This window comes from Leuciscus leuciscus, assembly GCF_965113295.1.
Source record: "Leuciscus leuciscus genome assembly, chromosome: 10".
Classification (NCBI taxonomy): Eukaryota; Metazoa; Chordata; class Actinopteri; order Cypriniformes; family Leuciscidae; genus Leuciscus; species Leuciscus leuciscus.
Window position 1 is genome coordinate 24,761,282 of NC_138734.1, and position 19,130 is coordinate 24,780,411.

The window sequence follows — 19,130 nt, forward strand, 5'->3', positions numbered from 1 at the left end:
AGAATCCTTTATGCAAAAAAAAAAAAAAAAAAAAAAAAAAAAAGCTTCTATGTAAGAAGATATGTCTTAAAGGATTTCATAATACTTTTGTGTTTAATGGGTTATTTCATTTGGCTTCTAGTTATATGTCTGTGAGCTGTTTAATTCATACAATTTCATAAAAATAAACAATTAAGTGAATTTTGTTTATAAAATTTATTAAAACTGAAAAAAAAAAAGAATAAAATATAACTCATGATATTAGAGTAGGATAACAATTACAGAAGAATAAAATAAAGCATATTTTTTTTACCTTTTGGAGCTTGGAAGGGTTCAGTTTGAGCAGATGTTTTGTACCATCATCACTGTTCTCATCAGAGCTCATGTCTCAGTACATTCAGCATGTACTGTCTGGCTCATCTGATGTATGCACAGATGTACATCTGGCTCATATTCGCGATCTCAAACATATTCTCAAAACTACCATTTTCAAGATCTTCAAAATCAGTATTTTGATCGCTGACAGCTTCTTCACCAGATCCATCATCAAGTGACAGTGACACAAATATTTGATAGCGTTCAGTACTTGCTCTGCAGTAAATCGCTGAGCTATTTCAAGTTTTGCAGATGATACTTCCTATTCTTTTGTTTTCTGCATGCTGCAACTATGAGTGAAATTTCACTTCATCATTGTGTAACAGACATTGCCACCTTGTGGAATAAACGTGAATTACACTTATTCAGTCATCAACCATTCAATTATTGTTGTGCAGAAAAAAAAAAAAACTTACACTGTTACACACCTCGGGTTCATTAGTGACCATATACAATTATTTTATTTTTTTTATGAATGGGAAAACAGGCATTCTTTTATAATTTTTTCTTGGTATGTTGTTTATAATTAATTGATTGAGGAATAATAGGTTGATGTCTAACTTTAAAACCTGAATGAGGAGGAGGGTAGTGAATGACGTCCCGGGTCACTAAAGACCCAAGGTATGCGTTTAAGGGTTACATGTATTGACTGGACCAAAAAAGAACCTATCAATCCATTATCATGATATTATGTGTAAATGTGTGTTGAAAAAACAATGGAAAGATTTTTGGAAAGATTTTAATAGTTATTGAATGTTCTACATCTTACAGTAAATATTATACAATTACAAACTTGGCTTAATTATGTCACAGAGATCACTAACTGATCTTCAAAAACAAAAACAAAACAATAAAAAAAACCCAAAATAATAAAAACAGTTTTACACTTCATTTCACAAGCCTGATGTGGGTCTCCTTGCTCAAACGGTATACAGCACGGCCTGGACGGCACTGGCGAAAACGCGCTCGGACCTGCCAGAACCTCGATGGTGCCAGAACCGTGCTGTCATGCGTAATGCATACTATGGGGGCAAGGACTCTTTAACACTCACTGAAGGGAGATCAATTCTGGAAGACTTTCCCCTTTTTGCTTTACATTTAGAATGCAAACAACAAAGTCTTATTCTCCATATGGGTCAAACATTAATAGCCAATTTCCTAAACAGTAGCGTGAAATAGCAACCTCTTGTATGTTTGCGTCAAAGCCTATGGTACATATCACAGGTTTTCAGCAAGAGTGTGAAACCAGTGCCACAATTACTTTAGAAATACCTTTACATACTGGTGACGTGACACTGACTTCACTAGAGCTAATAACCCGTTGCATGCATCACGGGCGCTAGTTAACAATCCTTTGATCGATGCCCTGAAACCAAAGAACAGAAGAGTGCACGGGTTTGCAATATCGACATCACATGTTCTCAATACGCTCGAAACATGAAAAAAAAAAAAAAGAAAAAAAAAAAGAAAGAAAATTGAAGCCTAGTCCACATCACGCCGAGTGAAAATGACTCCGTTTACGACCGATTCAGAAAAAAAACACCTGATTTCACACAGAAAACGGATTTTAAAATGGGAGAAATACATCAAAATGTATAATGTGTGGTGAACGGGAAAATATCGGAGTACTGATATTGAAAAAAAAAAGAAAAAAACCTTTCTGTTCAGGATTAAAGGAATAAATCACCCAAAAATAAAAGTTCTGTTATTATTTTTTGTTATTATGTTTTTTTTTTTGCAGAATGTTCACACTGCTTTCCTTTTTGGATGATCTAGCCCTTTAAATTCACCATGACTCAGTGTTAAAATGTTGTACATCCCAGTAACTAAGACAGCTTTGCTCTTATCCAATTTTCACAAATAGTTCAGTAAAAATTTGCCACCATTTTAATCATACACTCTCAAAAATAAAGGTGCCAAAATGAGGTTTGAATAATCTTTTTTTTCCACTGTAAAGAACCTTTTGTACAATGGAAAGGCTCCATGGATGTTAAAGGTTCTTCATGAAACTATATGCCAATAAAGAACCTTGATTTTTAAGAGTGTAGCAGCAGATTGCTGAACTCTGTCCCTCCCGTCCTTACAAGAAGAAGAAGAAGAAGAAGAAGAGAAAGACAGATTAGGGAAAGGCATGTAGACGAAGAGGAAACCCTTTAAAGACTTGTGCTCTGAAATGCCTCTCAACCACATGGACTGCATCACTCCACTCCAGATCAACTATAAAGATCTTCTATTTAAGAAAAATGAACATCAATCATTAATTAAAACTTTAAATAACACTTACGTAAAAAGCGCCTAAATTACATGTCAGAGTGGATGGTAACGTCCTCTCATTCTGAATCGACCCTTTATTCATTTGCAGTGTAAAAGGTCACTCTAGTCCTAGAGTTCAGAGGTCTGACGGATCAGTCAATGTTTAATATGTCGACTACAGCGATTAGTTGCATCGATCAAGTCTTGTGATGCAAACTTATGAAAAGACAAATGAAATATAGTTCACTGCTTGATATAATACTGTATAAGATCAGCTGGAAAAAAAGGAAAGAGTAGGGCAGAGAGGGCATGAAAATGACATTATGTCATCAAAACAGCTACAGAGAAGCACAGTATGTGAATGTGCAGTGAATTCATCCAATAATCAACCAATGAGCCCGGTCTGAATAATTTGCATTACTTATTGATGACATCATGCCAATAAAAAAATGCATCATTACACAAATATTACATATACCAAAGGCCTCTTGACTTGCTTTAGCCAAGTAAGATTTGCTCTCATTAAAGGCAAATGATTATACTGTAGTATATAATGCAATGAAGTTACAGTAATTTTCAGATGAATCTCACATAATTTGTAAAGAACTTGTCTAGGTATTTTGCGTAAAGAAAATGAAGCCTATTTATATGATTATTTTCATGATATATTATTTATGAATCATGATAATATTTATTTAGCTGTCTTGGTTGATTTAAAATTTTCATGAAGTGAAATTACAATATTGCAGAGATTCTAATGAGAATCACTATTGAGAATTAAACAATAATAATAATAAAAGTACAGGATAATTGTTTTGAAAATAAAGCAATTTTTTTTTCAATGGGATTCAGACACTCTGCGCCCTCACTCTCTCCCTTTACTAAAAACACCGAAGGGAATGTGCTGTAAAGTAAATGTATTATTAAAAGCAATCCATAAGCTGTGATTCAACATGATGCAACCATGCTTTGCAAAGGCATAGTTTCCATCTGATTACACTATACTGCATTCACCCGCATGACACATGCATTACTAGACGTTATTACTTTCACATAAGATCAGAGAATCGGTTCTTCCCACTTTGAGTGTACTATATATCGAAATAGTGGTTGATCAGCCAAACAAATAACAAAAAAGAGAGTGATACTGTTCTGTACTGACAATAATATCACTTCCAGAGACATTACCAAGACTAACGATTTGCAGAGTAAATGCTTGATTTCCTTAACTACATCATTAAATATGAGAGTGTACCGTATAATTGGTTATTACGTTATGTCTATTTGTCAATGTGCAATGCTTCAGTATGATAACATTTCATAGAATACTTGATATGTCACTTCTGAGTACACTATTCATGGATACAGACGAGGCCTTGGGATAGGAAATCAAAATTCTCTCTCTCTGTCTAAAAATGCTGTAAATTACAATTAAAAGCCATTCAAGCAGGCCATTCTTATTATTGCATTGAACAACTCCGTTTCTATGCCTAAAATCTGTGCAACTATAGGCCCAAAGGCCCAAGAATTCACAGAGGACCAGGGATTAGACCCACTCTTAACCCGGAGTTGATTGGAGATTAATGCCGGAACGCCTTCCCTTCCTGTTTTCCTTTTTTAATTTTTTATTTCAGTGCTATTTTTGATGTGATAAAGTCCCTTTGAATCCTGGATGCGGTTCTAATTGTTCTGTCAGAGTAGCGTCCATCCTGTCTGGCCTCAAAGTTGGCACACGCTTTGATCAAGTACTATGCCACCGGGATGACATCGCACCCAGAGGCTCCAGCTAAGTGCCACTGATAGTTTTTTTCCTCAATATTCTCCGCGAATGGGTTCGCACGTGAGCGCATGCTCGCGTGCCGCTGCATTCCCTGCGAGAGCACCCATGCGCGCACGTTTATATAAATCGAATATACACGTTATAGTTTAGAAGCTTACGCTATCCTGACACATAAGCTAATAAAGTAACCAGCTCACTCAAACGTTCTCTATTTAGTGAATAACTAAGATTACTGTATGTTCTCATTATCCTAATGAAGGTTAAACCACGTTTGCACTGCCCTACTAATGATATATTCCTTACAAATCTACATGAACGGCTACAAGCTGGAAGACACCCTTGTTATCGATGATAGAATGAAATGAGGGAGAATTGAATCAGATGAAATAAAAATTTCCTTAAAAAAAAAAAAAAAAAATCAATGATTCCAGAGCGTTCTGTGAGAGAACGGAGAAAGCTGAAATGAAACACCGCTGTAAATAAATAATAATAAAATAAAAAAAATAAAAAAAAAAGAACCCTGTGCTAATATCTAAAGGTTATAAAATTTGGCAGCATAATTGAATGATTATGATCCGAAGAGTTGCTGATATTGCGTCGGTACATTCCTACACACCAGCGTTTATACTGAACACAAAGACAAATCGTTTGAAGAGGCGTGATTGGTCGAAATCATTCTGGAGTTCTGACAGAAGTAACTATGGAACAATGAAGAATTAAAATAACCTAATGCAAGAACGTCATCCCAAAAAATGAGAAGAAAAAAAAAAAAAAGTAAAATTAAATAAAAAAGATAAAAAAGCAGCTTTTACAAAAACACGTAAGAATGCATAAAGTGACCCTTGCACTTTTTTCTCTTTTGTTCTTGCAAACAGACGTGGCACCTCCTTGTTGAGCACAGAGTGCCGATGTAAGACTTGAGTAGTTGCATACAATGTTTGACTCCAGATCTGCAATGAAGAGAGAGAGAGAGAGAGAGAGAGAGAGAGAAAACGAGAAGTCGTCAGCGATTGCATTTCACTGGTTGGGTGGAGCCACGCTGAATGTGTTGTGTGGGCGGGAACTCACATGATTGGCAGGTGGGCTCTACCAGTGAGGTGGCACATAGCTGTACCCAGGAGTTCCTTGGGGTCGGTACGTTGGCACGGTGACGGGGTGTCCTCCGATCTGAGTGTGCTGAGGGGTGGTCAGCAAGGTTCCTGTAATATAACAGTTATTATATATACTGTGGAAAAGTCTTAGGCATGTTAGTGTTTTCACCCCCTAAAAATGGTTTTAAGCCAGTTATTTATATATTTTCCCATAGTATGTCAGTAGGAAATAGCAGTAAACATTTCCAAAAATTCCTTTCGTCATTAATTGTAATAATGCCAACAGCCGGTGCTCCACACGGATATCTGATCTCACCATCACCGACTCCGTCTGTGATTACATGAAGAAACAGAAAAAACTGAGACAGACTAAATCCAAAAAAGAACTGCGGCAACGTCTCCAAGACGCTTGAAGAAATCTTCCTGCAAAGCTACTACGAAAAGTTTTAGGCACTTGTGTAAAAAGTGCTGCTTTCCTGTAGCTCAGTGGTAAGAGCATTGCGTTAACAACGCAAGGTTGTGGGTTCGATCCCAGGGGATTGCACATACCTATGTATAGGATAACGCAATGTAAGTCGCTTTGGATAAAAGCGTCTGCCAAATGCATAAATGTAAATGTAAAAAAGGCTGAAAAGTGAGGATGCTTTCAAAAATAATCTCATAAATAGATTTTATTTATCAATTAACTCTAACTATTTGGTTGAGCACTCTTGTGTTTAAAACAGCTTTTGTCATAGGTACACATGCACAGTTTTTCAGCTAGCTTTGCAGGAAGGTTTCTTCAAGGATCTTAGAGATCTTGCCGCAGTTCTTCTGGATTTAGTCTGTCTCAGTTTTTTCTGTTTCTTCATGTAATCCTAGAAGGACTCGATGATGGTGAGATCAGATCTCTGTGTGGGGCATACCGGCTGTTGTAAAAGGGGACTGCATATATTGTATCTGTAATTATTAAATGACTAAAGTCCCCCTGTGGTGAAAATCAAGATTTTAATGTTGTTTATATGTATATGTGGTGTTTTTAATATGATTTAAGACAAACCATGTACAAATGCATAAGTCAACACCATCGTTGAGTATTTTCTCCTTAAAACTGCAGTGAACTGAAGATGGTCAACTGAAATCGCTGGTGTTTCTGACGTCACAAACTAACCAATCACGTCAATGTATGAATGTCAACGAGTGGATCTCTGAGCTGGTGTGAGTGAGTGGAGGGGGGGCTAATTTGCATATTCATAGAACCGCATACTCTCTCTCTCTCTCTCTCTCATATATATATATATATATATATATATATTGATTTAACGTGTTTATTTAAAAAATTTGTTATGGAAAAATAATGTGAATAAAATTATTTAGGTAGGTCATCTTCTTACATTTCATACACTTGATTGGAGCATACAGAATAATTTCTTAGCATCAACAATATTATCCATTTTGAGCTTTTTACCGGCAGACATGGCCATCGTTGTTCCGGCCACCATTCCCATGGCCACACCGTTGGAGCGGGGCGCAGGTACAGGAGCGGGGTAGATGGCGGAGGGGATGCTGTTGGGCTGGACCACGGTGGTGTGGTGAATTACATGAGGCTGGGCGGCGTACACTGGCTGCGTGTAATAAGCACCCTGAGAAGATGATTATAATGCATTAGTTACAAGTAGCTAAAAGGTTGTATGTTCAAAACGTGTAAGGGGTGATCCATTGTATTGCACAGTGGGTGTTACGGGATCAAATTCTAATATTGTGATGGTGCAGTGGTATAGTGATGGTATCATATCCTAATACCATGTTACTTTATTATAGGGATGCACCAATACCAACGAGTCTGATACCTACATTTTTGTTACTTGCCAAGGCCGTGTACTGATACCTGTATATTCATTGCATTGGTAATTTTTACAAATACTAGGTAGAGAAACCAAAATAATATGAATCATTTTAGTTGGCTTAATTCGTTTAGCAAATAGATATTCCTACAGGGCAGTATTTAACCCGAGGTGTGCAATATTTTTCCGCTTCACGTCGTGGCCGCATTACCACCTCGGGTGTGTATTTTTCTAATAATTCAAAGGCCCGTCGTCAATTATTCCTTACTAGGGCTGCACGATTAAATCGCAATTAACATGAAATTGTGCTTAAACCGATTTGGTTTATTGCGATTATGAAATCGCCAAGGCTGCGATTATTTTTTATGCACAGCTTGTCAGTGACGGACGGCAGTAGTAAATGCAGCTCCATCCGAAAGCACTGCGAGTTTGAGTCGCTTATAACGTGAATTTGAAAAAGCAACACACGCCAAACATCTTTCCAAACATGAGAAGCATTTCTGAACCTCTGTTGTCCAACAAAAGACAACATTTTGAAAAAAAAAATCAAATCAAAGCGTTTTAATCTTCTATTTATTCAGATACAGCGATGGTATGATGCCCATAGGGATTTCCTGCAATGACGTGTGTTGTCTACTTCTGTGGCGAGGCATATTTGGAGTGTCAGCGTGAGAGCGCCCTCTGACTTTCTGGCATTTTCTACTGAGCCATGCTGCACTGACAAGCTGCGCATAAAATAATCGCAGCTTTTGCCAAATCGCGTGCTGTTTTATCGTGCACCCCTAATCCTTACTTATCTTTCATTTGATAGAAAAGTGAATATTTAGAGCTGCGCCAGCAGGGCTGAATAATAAGGATTTCTTTTTTTCACTGGTCGGTCAGGCCAGTGGTTCAAATTCTTAGATACCAGTGAAACATCACAATTTTCAGTTACAGAAATGGAACAAAGTAATGAAAAAACACTGCATAGTCTTCACTTGGGATGCACCGATACCGATACTTTGCACACATGATTTGAATTAACTTAATCGTATGTGCACGTAAAAACATGAACAGTTAAGTGATGTGTATGCGAGTGGTACATTAAATCACAGGACTTTTTCAAAAGGATTTCTGTGCGAAAACATCCAAAGCTCGCGGCCAGAATGTTGCCTCTCAGACAGCGTAGGAATAGTCTATTAAATCGAGTTCTCTTTCATGTCTTCTTGTGCTTTAATGGAGAAATTCACACAAAATGTCTGATGTCATGTCAAAATGTCTGTATAGTCAAGTATCCTTGTGAAACATAGTCGGTTACGTCTTAAGTGAACGTAAACAGTTGAAAAGAAAACAGTATGTTGGATAAATTACGCTCTTAAAGTGACAGCAGCCTAAAAAACCTTCTGCTGTCTTTGTCCTCAATGTTAATCTAACAACAAAAGACAGAGAAAACCACTCGCTGCTCTGACTGGTTGAGCCCTGCTGGAACAGCTTTAAATATTCACTGTGCTATTAAATTAAAGATAAAATAAGATAAAGCAATAGTAAAAGTAACAGTAGCTCCTACAATACATTTTAACAGGCATAATTAGGCATGAAAATAACTGAACGAAATATCTATTGGCTAAGCCAAATAATTTGATTCATATTCTTTTATTTTCTCTGCCCAATAATATAACATAAATTCAAAAAAATGTGTAACTTGGTATCGGTACTCGGTATCGGCAAGTACACACACAAAAAAAAAGTATTGTATCGGACTCGTTCTGGAAAAAGTGGTATTGGTGCATCCCTAGTTTTCACTGTATAATTTAAATATAGAATAATCCTTATCAAAGTTACAAAAGTTATTCAGTCAAGAGCAGTGAGTGGTTTTCTATTGTCTTTTGTTGTTAGATGAACAAAGACAGCAGTATGTTTATTAGGCTGCTGTCACTTTAAGAGCTGCACTTATCCAACATTCTGTTACACATGCGTTTTCTTTCTCAAATGAATTATACATTTAGCCTACTTTATAGACATCCTTCTCTGATATCTCCATTCTGCTCTGTTTGCTATGTTGTCATTGTTTCTTAGTCTTGACACAAACACTGTACACTGTGTGTTATTGGTTTTTGGTATCTGAGCATTTTAATGAGTACGAGCATCTTGAATACATGAGAGCGGTATCAGTGCATCCCTAATTTACTACAATACTGAATCCGTGTTGTTATTGTTATCTACATAAAAATGATTAAAAACCTTTTCGGTAATTGAAATAAAGCTGAAATAAAATAAAATATAAATATTAGAGAAAAGTTACCTTGGCAACTAACTGAAATAACTTAAGTTCAAGTAATAAAATGACTAAAACTAAAATAAATTAAAGCTAAATTGAAATATTAAAAAACAAGAACTACGACAGAAATATATAAAAATTACAAAAGCACCTAACAAAATAAACTAAAATTAAAATGAAAACTAAAAACATAAAAATAAAAGCTAATTCAAAATATTAATAAATACTATAACAGAATATAAATAATACTGAAATACTAACTGTACTGAATGATAACTATATTCATAAAACGGAATTTATGCATTCAAAAGTATTTCAAATAACAATATGGTTCCACCATAGTCCATTTTACTTTAGTAATGATAAGTATTTGAGGTAAAACGGGGGGGGGAAATAATTATTTTATTAACGGAGAATCGATCTCACTGTTATTTGCATCTATCATATTTTCTATTAGTGCTGTAATCTTTGTTGTAGTAATTTAACCAATGCATTAACTATTGGAAAGATGTTAAAGGAACACTCCACCGTTTTTTGAAATAGGGCTTATTCACCATCTTTCCTACATTTAGATAGGTGGGCAAATGCATTTTTGTCTCAGTGCATGCATTGTATTAGTTTGACAGGGTCGGCGCTAGCTTAGCTTAGCACAATGAATGGAATCCTTTGTTGCCAGCTAGCATGTCCTGAGTAAAAGTGATAACCCCCCCCCCCCCCCCAAAAAAAAACCATTACTTCTTGTGGCCTGCGTATTCACAACGAGTTGCACGCCAATATGTTGACGGAAGTCGTGGGATTTCATGTGTTGCGTGATATCTCTGCACCCAAGTAGCAGTGCTTCGCCTGTGCTTCCCCCTTATATAGCCCCAAGTCAATATCTGCCTAGGAAATCTAGTGTTAATCTGCATCGCTATTTGTACTCGTTGTGAATACGCAGGCCACAATAAGTAATTAAGTGTTTTTTTGGATCCCTTTTACTCAGGACATCGCATTTGAGCGACGTCCACTCCGTTGGTGAAGCGCACCAACTTTTAAATGCAGCATTATTATATTCAAATTGCAAACACATGAGGACAGTCTCCATGAAAGACCCACTGGCAGATGAACATGCTACTACATTTCTCTCCGAAACGGTAGGAAATTAAATTAGATTTAATAGAGGATTTTAACTGACAAGATGATTGACAGGGCAGTTTACATGACAGGAGCACGCGACAGATCCGTCCGATAAAGATGATGAAGTAGTATGTCCAAAAGTTGCCTACTTTTTTGCTACACATTCAAAAGTAAATACATTTTCTTCACAAAAAGAGTACTTTTATGGCGTAGTGTAACATAGGCGAATTGGGACGCAGCATATGGCTTTACACATGACGATCGCTCTGATTGGTTTTTGGAGTTTTAGGTCTATCCAATTGCGCCGAGAGGCATTTGAGCGACGTCCGTTGGTGACGCCCCTTTGGAAATGATTTGTCTATGGAGCTTTGCCAGACCATAACTCAGTTACTACAGAGAATGGTCTGGTTTTAACCAGGCTAAATTATTTCATACTTATCATGGATTATGGTGTTATTCCAGCTTGGTTAGTCATCATCTTTATTTTTTTAGTGCTTTACTCAATTGTTTCAAAGCAGCTTCACAATATTCACAGTATAGAATAAGGTCTTACCTGAGCATAGAGGTTCTGCTGGGGATAGGCACTTCTAATAGGGTACATGGCCGTCTGGTAGGGGTTAGGGGACGGGGAATAGGGAGGAGGGGCTCCATTGGTCTGATTAGGGGGGACCTTATAAGGCGTTCCTGCAGTGTATCCTGAAACAGAGACGGAAAGTGATTGTTAGGTCCAGTAGGCATTAAGCACACAACAATCGAATATGATAAAAAATATTCCTTCACACACATCCATGTGCTCTGGTTGGATTTCCAAAATCTCGTGCGCCAAACTAAACTAAAGCACATATGAAGTGCAAACACTCACACACCCTTTCAAGTCAGAGATATCACACATTAAACAATCAAGCACACACACCGACACTTTCTCTTTTTCCACACACACACACACACACACACACACACACACACACACACACACACACACACACACACACACACACACACACACACACACACACACACACACACACACACACACACACACACACACACACAATCTGTTAGGCTTTTCAATTGCTAGTGATTTATTGGAGGATTGTAGACAACAAAGTAGTAACAAAAAGCACAAGAATGTGAATTCAGCTGCCCAAACGGAAGTCTTTTAAAGAAAGAATACATTGCTTTAGGCGTTATTAGTTACACAACACACCAAAAGATTCCCTACATACCAAAGACATGCTATCAGTCATTACTTCACATTTGAAGTACACACATTGATGCAACACACCAGTTTCAACTGTCTTTAGTCTAGCTTAGCCAATCCTGTCTAATTCAATCCCACAACACAATTTTATGCAATCTCAACTCCAAAAAGCTCAGCTGTCTACGGTGAGCATGAAACCTTAGATCTCAGACAGTGTGTCTCCAGTATGCAATGTGAGATTTCACCAAGACAGCATTTTAAGAAATCATAGGCACATTCTGACACAAAGGCTTAAACAAAGAAAATATGTTGCATTTCAGGGTTATTATAGTTAACAAACTATAAACTTTAATTGAAATTATCACACACATACATAAAATATATAGACAGTTTTTAAATTTATAGAAACCATATAGACAAAAAACAAAACAACTAATACAAATGATAGAAAAACAATATAACAAACTTTAAAATTATCAAAATATTCATAAAAACTATAATAGTATCACAACAACACTAAAAGAAGACATTTTTGACCAAATTATTATATCCTCTGCATAGAGGACAATCATTGTGAAAAATAATCCAAGCGAAGAGAAGGCGAGATAAATCTTTTTAAATTAATTTGATATGCTACTGTCAAATTTGACTGAAATCGAGTCTTCAGAGCACTTTATGTCAGTTGCTGCCTATGTAGAGCGTTATAAATCCTAACCAAAATAGATATAAAATTGCCATGTGATCAACAAAGGACAAAAAAGAAAACCTTGGAATATTTCATTATTATTTAAATTATAACAATTCATTCAGTCAATACAGAAGTATATTACTAGTACAATAATTCTATTGTACAGTAAAATTGAATAAATAAAATAATTACAATAATTATTTTGAATAATAATAATCAAAATAATCAAAATACTGGATTTACGGAATTCATGTGGATCAGAAAACAAAATGTGGAAGAAATAAATGTCCTGATCAAATAAAAATATTGTAAAATAAATAGAAAAAAAAAAAGTGATAAAAAAGGTTCCATTTCACTTAGGATGCTGCCTTAAGCCGGAGACACACTTAACGACTAGCTGAAACATTGTAAGACTGAACTGAACACACTTATAGACTGTTTCCAACGACTGCAGCAGATTTTAAACACCAACTGTGAACATCACTGAACACAACTGTCTCTGACTCTGTGCGTTTGGGCATGATCAGTCTTGACTCGTAAGTATCAAATTACATTCATAATCGGCCTTACTTATAGTCGTTAAGTGTGTCCCCGGCTTAAGTAGGTAGTTGCCTATGTAGGCAGTATGCAGCAGTGCAGCTCACTAGGTTTTAGCACAGAGCTCATCGTAAAGTTTGTTTACGCATCATGCCATCAATATATGTGTGTGCTCTGGGGAAACAGAACAATGAGAGCAAGTGTTCTTTATAGGCAGTATGGGACTCTATAGCTATGTTCACACTGTCAGTCCAAATCTGATTATTTGTGTATCTGATTGGAATCTGATCTAAATTATTGACTGTCTACACTGTTCAGATCCACTTTGTGTGTCCAGTGGCACTCTTATGTTTTCCGGAAAATCTGCATTGGTTTCTTTGGCATTGACGTTGCATTGGTGAGCGAGCGCCAAAAACAACAACAACAACAACAACAACAACAACAACAACAACAACAACAACAACAGCAGCAACATGTCTTATTTATATGAAACTGACAATGTGTCCAGTACGGAAGAGGCAGAAAAGTAGGAGGCTGGTATGAGCGGCTTCATTCCGTGCTGTAGTCTCCACCGATCTCAAAACATGTCACCATTGTATTGTAATTTTCTGCTTGACCGACACTTTGCAACAACACAACCTTATTTCAGCAGCAACTTTCAGCATGTTTCCTATAACAAAGTTGTTTCTGTTTTCCGTGGAGTGAGAAAGTGACAAACCACGCAAAATCCGATTAGGGTGGTCAGACTTAAACCGATTTTCCAGAAATTTCAAACCACATATGAATGTAGCTCAAAACGGATTTGTAAAAAAGCATTTAATGTGATCTTGTTAGTTTTTTTGTCGTTCACACTTGCTAAATATCATATTCCAATCGGATGTGCACAAAAATCAGATTTAGACTGACTGTCTGAACGAGGCTTATTTGAAAGGGTGTGTGTTTGTGTTATAGAGTAACAGGGGAACACACAGCAGTTACAGTAGAGTATAGTAATCATATTTACTGAATGCTGTAGATGAGGCCTGGTACTGCCTGCTCTCTGAGCCAGCGTCCACGGCCAGGTCATAGGAGCCTTCTCCGGGCCCCGGAGCAGATGCCGTCTGGGGCCAGGCCTGCTTCACCAGCAGCACTGTCCCAAACAAACACAATACAAGAAGGGTTACACATGCGTCACGACTGTCGCCACATCGGTACCCTGACTGGCCTCTCCTCCTCTCACTGTCCCTATGGATCCTTGTATTAACAGACCGCAAAGGTAGGCTTCCAAAAAAAAAAAAAAAAAAAGACATACAGATCTACCATAGAAACCATTGATTTCAAAATGATTTAATTGCTTTCACTGACCAGAATTCTGAAGCAAGAAGATGCTGAATTTATCATAGAAATCTTTACAGTGGTAAATTTTTCAGGTTAGTGAAGCTAACATCACCAACCTAGGTATCTAGTTACCAAATAAGGGATGTGGCGTTGAATAAAAGACATTAAAGCGCTCTATTAGGGATTTAAATGCTTCTCTAACAGCAATAAAGAAAGTTCAAGCAGTAACACAAATGCACGTCTAAGTAGAATTAAAAAAAAATTCAAAATTCGAAACAGAAAATATATATATTTTTAAATTGGTTACAAAAGATTTTCTATTCAAGAATGAAACTACAAAATTGAAAACCATTAACTACTAAAAATGTATTTACGCAGCCAGTTGCCTGCGAAATTGCTTGCACAGTTCCTAATTTGTGAGTCATTTAGGATAAAAGCGTTTGCTAAAATAAATGAAAAATGCAAATGTATTGTAAATAAACACTCTGGGCTTGCAATTGAAAGCTGGATGGTTCAATTCCCATTAAACTGAACAGCAGTGAAAATCAATGAAAATAAAATACTAGGTTACTGCTTACAGAATAATATGGAGTATGCATATATACTGCCTAATATTTGTTAAAAAAAATAGTAGGCCTATATAAAACAATAGGCATTATTCAATGATAAACGTGTTGTTACACGTGAGTGGTATCATATTTTCAGCTTAGATATTAATGATTATTAAAATATTAAAGGAATAGTTCACTTTAAAAATGAAAAATCTGTCATCAATTACTCACCCTCAAGTTATTTCAAACCTGAATGAATTTCTTTCTTCTGCCGAACCCAAAATAAGATATTTTGAAGAATGTCGGTAACCAATAGTTGATGGACTCCATTGACTTTCATAGTATTTGTCTGTCCTTCTATGGAAGTCAATGGGATCCACCAACTGTCTGGTTACCGACATTCTTCAAAATATCTTCCTTTGTGTTCAGCAGAAGAAAAAAATTCATACAGGTTTGAAACAACTTGAGAGTGAGTAAATGATGACATTATTTTCATTGTTAAGTTAACTATTCCTTTAAGTGACAAATCGCATAATAGAAGAGATTGGAAAACTCGCATATAGTGCAGATGTGTCAGAACGGTTATTTCAATCCAGTTTTGTGTAAAATGTCTCTTCAAAAAAATGAATCTAGAGGGACATATTAAAATAAAATCATGGTTGGTAACTTTCATTCATTACACTAGAAATGGAAGACTAAGCGCATTGCATTGTCATATATTCAATGCAGTGTGCTACAAATGTACTGTATGCTGTACATTTTGGCAAATGTAGTAGGTCAAGTGTGGATTCTGTGCAAACAAAAATATCTAAGCATGTCTGATGGACTATTGCCTTTAAGAAAGCCACAAATTCCTGGATTACTCCAGAAGGATTGTCCCTGTAATAATATGACTGCATGTTACGTCAGATAAACGCATCAACAAAATGATTAAAAAATATTTAATTGCATGTCTTCCTTCCAAATGGAGCAATCCTTTCAGAGCCACAAGGGGGCGATGGTGCAAAGCCATGAAATGTTACTAAACACCAGAGCACAGAGGGACAAAGAGAAAGAGAGACTGCTGGAATCACACAATGGCATCAGTGCCGCATAGACGCCTCACACATGACATCACTGCAGCGGTTCAGCGCTGCGTTTTATGCATGCATGAGGGCTTTATGTGATTCAGATCATTCTTATAACTATGATACTTATGATAATGATGAAAGTATGATACTGTAGGAAGAATAGTGTGAAATATCCACACATTTAATATAAATGTAGAGGTTTACAAATAGTGAATTAGGGCGATATCGATTGGAAAATATGGCTGAAAACAGATTAATCGCAGATAATTGCAATACTTTTAATGAAAACATTCCACTTAAATGTAAAATAGTTTTGAACCTTATTAGAAAATTACGAATGCCTTAACTATGAGAATATTTTACAACTATTAAAATGCAAGCTTTATCACTACTGAGACTTTTCTTATTTTTTATGTTATTGTCATGTGAAATATTGAAAAAAGTGACAGGAATCAACTTTCAAATGGCATTGTTAATAGGTTGACTGATTTTGTCGATAATATAAACAAAAATTGGAAAATATGTCCGGTAACCGATTAATCGATGATAGTTAAAAATCAATAATATAAATGAATAATAAGAAAAAGCTCAAATCAATAATATGAACTTTCCAATCAATGTAAAATAGTGCTAACCTTTATTAGAAATTTAACGATTTGAAAAACAACTTGAAAATTTGAATATTTTGTAATTATTAGAATAAATTAAAATACATAAAATATTGCTAAGCTAGTCTGAAACACTGAAACTGAAACACTGACACTATTTTTACTTTTATGTCATATGAAATATATAAAAATAAAGTTCAAGAAATGGAGAGAGAAAAAAGGGACAGAAAAAAAAATTGCACGGTATTGTAAAGAATAAGATATGAACTAAAGGTAAAGTACTACAGCTAACATTTAGTAATCAAGAGGTATTTTTTCACTGTTTGGTGCATTCTGAACTGAAATACATCAGCTGTAGTTGTTTAAATCAGTGGTTCTCAACTGGTTTTGCTTCAGGTCCCAGATTTTACATTAGACATCAAGTGGCAATCCAACACAGGGCCAAAATTGTTACGCAAAAAAAAAAGTTGGATGCCAAGTATTCATTGCATAAAATACTAGAGCTGCATAATTATTTTTAATTTATATATATATAGAAACTACAATTCTCCCTGATTCTGAACAGACAACAGACATCTAAACAAAATAACATGTAGTCTAATTAACAAGAGGTTCTGACGCAGTCTATTAACTTGAATGAATCAGCGTTTTTGAACAAATCTCTTGAGTGAATGATTTACATTATTTACAATGACATACATTTATTAGTCACTTGTCGCCACCTACTGGTGTAATGATTATTGAATGATATTTGAAGGGACAAGTTGCTTTCAAAAGGATTTGCTCTATTTTGATCGCTTCCGTAGACATCAGTGTTTACATACGAACTATAAACTTTTATCCCAGAACTTCTGAATATTTGTAACAGAAATATCAATACTGTGTTGATGAAAAGAAGCTGTTTATACCTATAGGCCTACATGACAACTGCTCTTTCTGGCTCAGCGGCAGTGCAGATTTGAATGTTCTGGTGTGATCATCAAAGGTTTAATAGACAGATGAATCGTTGTCATTTAGGAATGAGATCGCAATCTTTAAACGATTAATCGTGCAGCTTTATAAAACACTGTAGTCGGCACAAACTATGTCCTCATTTTTGATCTGTCCATTTAGCATCTGTCTAATTGAAATACCTTTTACCAAATGATGAATTTGCAACAATACATTATAGTATTTTATTGGAGATTTTACACTATTTGACAGTGTCCTTGTTACACGTTATAAGTAGTTACTGTAATAATAATCGTAAATTATGCATAATTAAATACAACTAACCCCTATTCTTAACCCTATAGTAAGAACAGGTAGTTAATTATTATTACTCAATACTTAAATGTATAATTACACTAACACGAACACCTTAAAATAAAGTGTAACCCAAAATGTACAGGAATTTTAAAAGCAGATAATTTTCCATCCCAACTTGCTTAGATACCATTTAGTTATATTTTTATTCTTTGCATTTAGCATTTGATAACCACTGGTCTAAATGCACGTCTTACCACACAGACTATTTTTGTAGCATATATTTTTAAAGACAAAAGGATACTGCAGAAATCTTTGAGGTCCACATGCTTTTCATGAAGATATTGGGTGAAAACCACAGAAACTTGTGGAGAAAGTGTGACACATTGTGTGAAAGTAGTGCTGGTCAACCAAAACTACCATTTTCTGATATCATATACAAGCAAGCCAGTAAATAGATCTAACATAAAAATATGAATACATAACAGCAAAATGTCAACTTGATCTCTGATCTAAGAAACAGCCTGTTTAAACATGCAAGAATGTGGCAAGTGGCAGGTGGCATGCCATATCCTGACATTACCGAGGAAATCTTACAAAAATGATATCAGTTCAGGGCGGCACTGATCATATTGATCCTATCACAGACCTCACAAACCAACTCCACTAGTGCACCATTTACATCCTGATCTAAAATGTGATCCAAAAATGTCTGCTTACAGCACAAATCCATTTTTTTTTTTTTTTTTTTACAAAAACATCATGCTACAAGTTGAGTCACACATAGCTGACTCAAACAAGCCTGTTAACAAAAGACTAGTGGGAAATTATCTGCACTAAGCCAACCTTCTTCACATGACTCATCCTCACTGCGTCTGGTTTCTCTCGAGACTGAATTTCACACTCAAATCATGCAGATGTAGAATGCAGTTAAAAAAAAAAAAAATCTAAATATCATTATTCGTAAACAACTTGCCAGATCAAGACGGAAACAGATTTATTGACCAAAATCATTTCAGGGAACAGCTCATTACTGAACAAACCACAATTAGTGACCTCATACATCAGAAGCTTTCGAGGTGCACTGTTATATGAACACAAATAAAGCCACTTTTCTAATCATTATGAAGATTTATTGTATATATTGAGTCAGAGCATTGTCACTAGTTGGAACCAGCACTATATAACAGTATTATGTTGTTAAATAGTTAAACATCAAAATGAGGCTAGACAGTATTA

The 19,130-nt window shown here is 35.8% G+C and overlaps 1 protein-coding gene across 3 annotated transcripts in view; it reads right to left on the reverse strand.

Moving 5' to 3' along the window:
• Positions 1-1,077: 1,077 nt before the first annotated feature.
• fam168a (family with sequence similarity 168 member A) overlaps positions 1,078-19,130 on the reverse strand; it is a 69,903-nt gene continuing 51,850 nt past the window's right edge. For 2 of the 3 annotated variants that reach the window (XM_082183094.1, XM_082183095.1), the window contains 5 exons: positions 14,104-14,229; positions 11,228-11,370; positions 6,926-7,100; positions 5,456-5,586; positions 1,078-5,337 (listed from right to left, as the gene is read on the reverse strand). In XM_082183094.1, coding sequence (XP_082039220.1) covers positions 5,474-5,586; positions 6,926-7,100; positions 11,228-11,370; positions 14,104-14,229 — 557 coding nt within the window. In that variant the 3' untranslated portion in view covers positions 1,078-5,337; positions 5,456-5,473. The remainder of the gene's footprint in view (positions 5,338-5,455; positions 5,587-6,925; positions 7,101-11,227; positions 11,371-14,103; positions 14,230-19,130) is intronic. The other variant, XM_082183096.1, reaches the window with a different exon arrangement.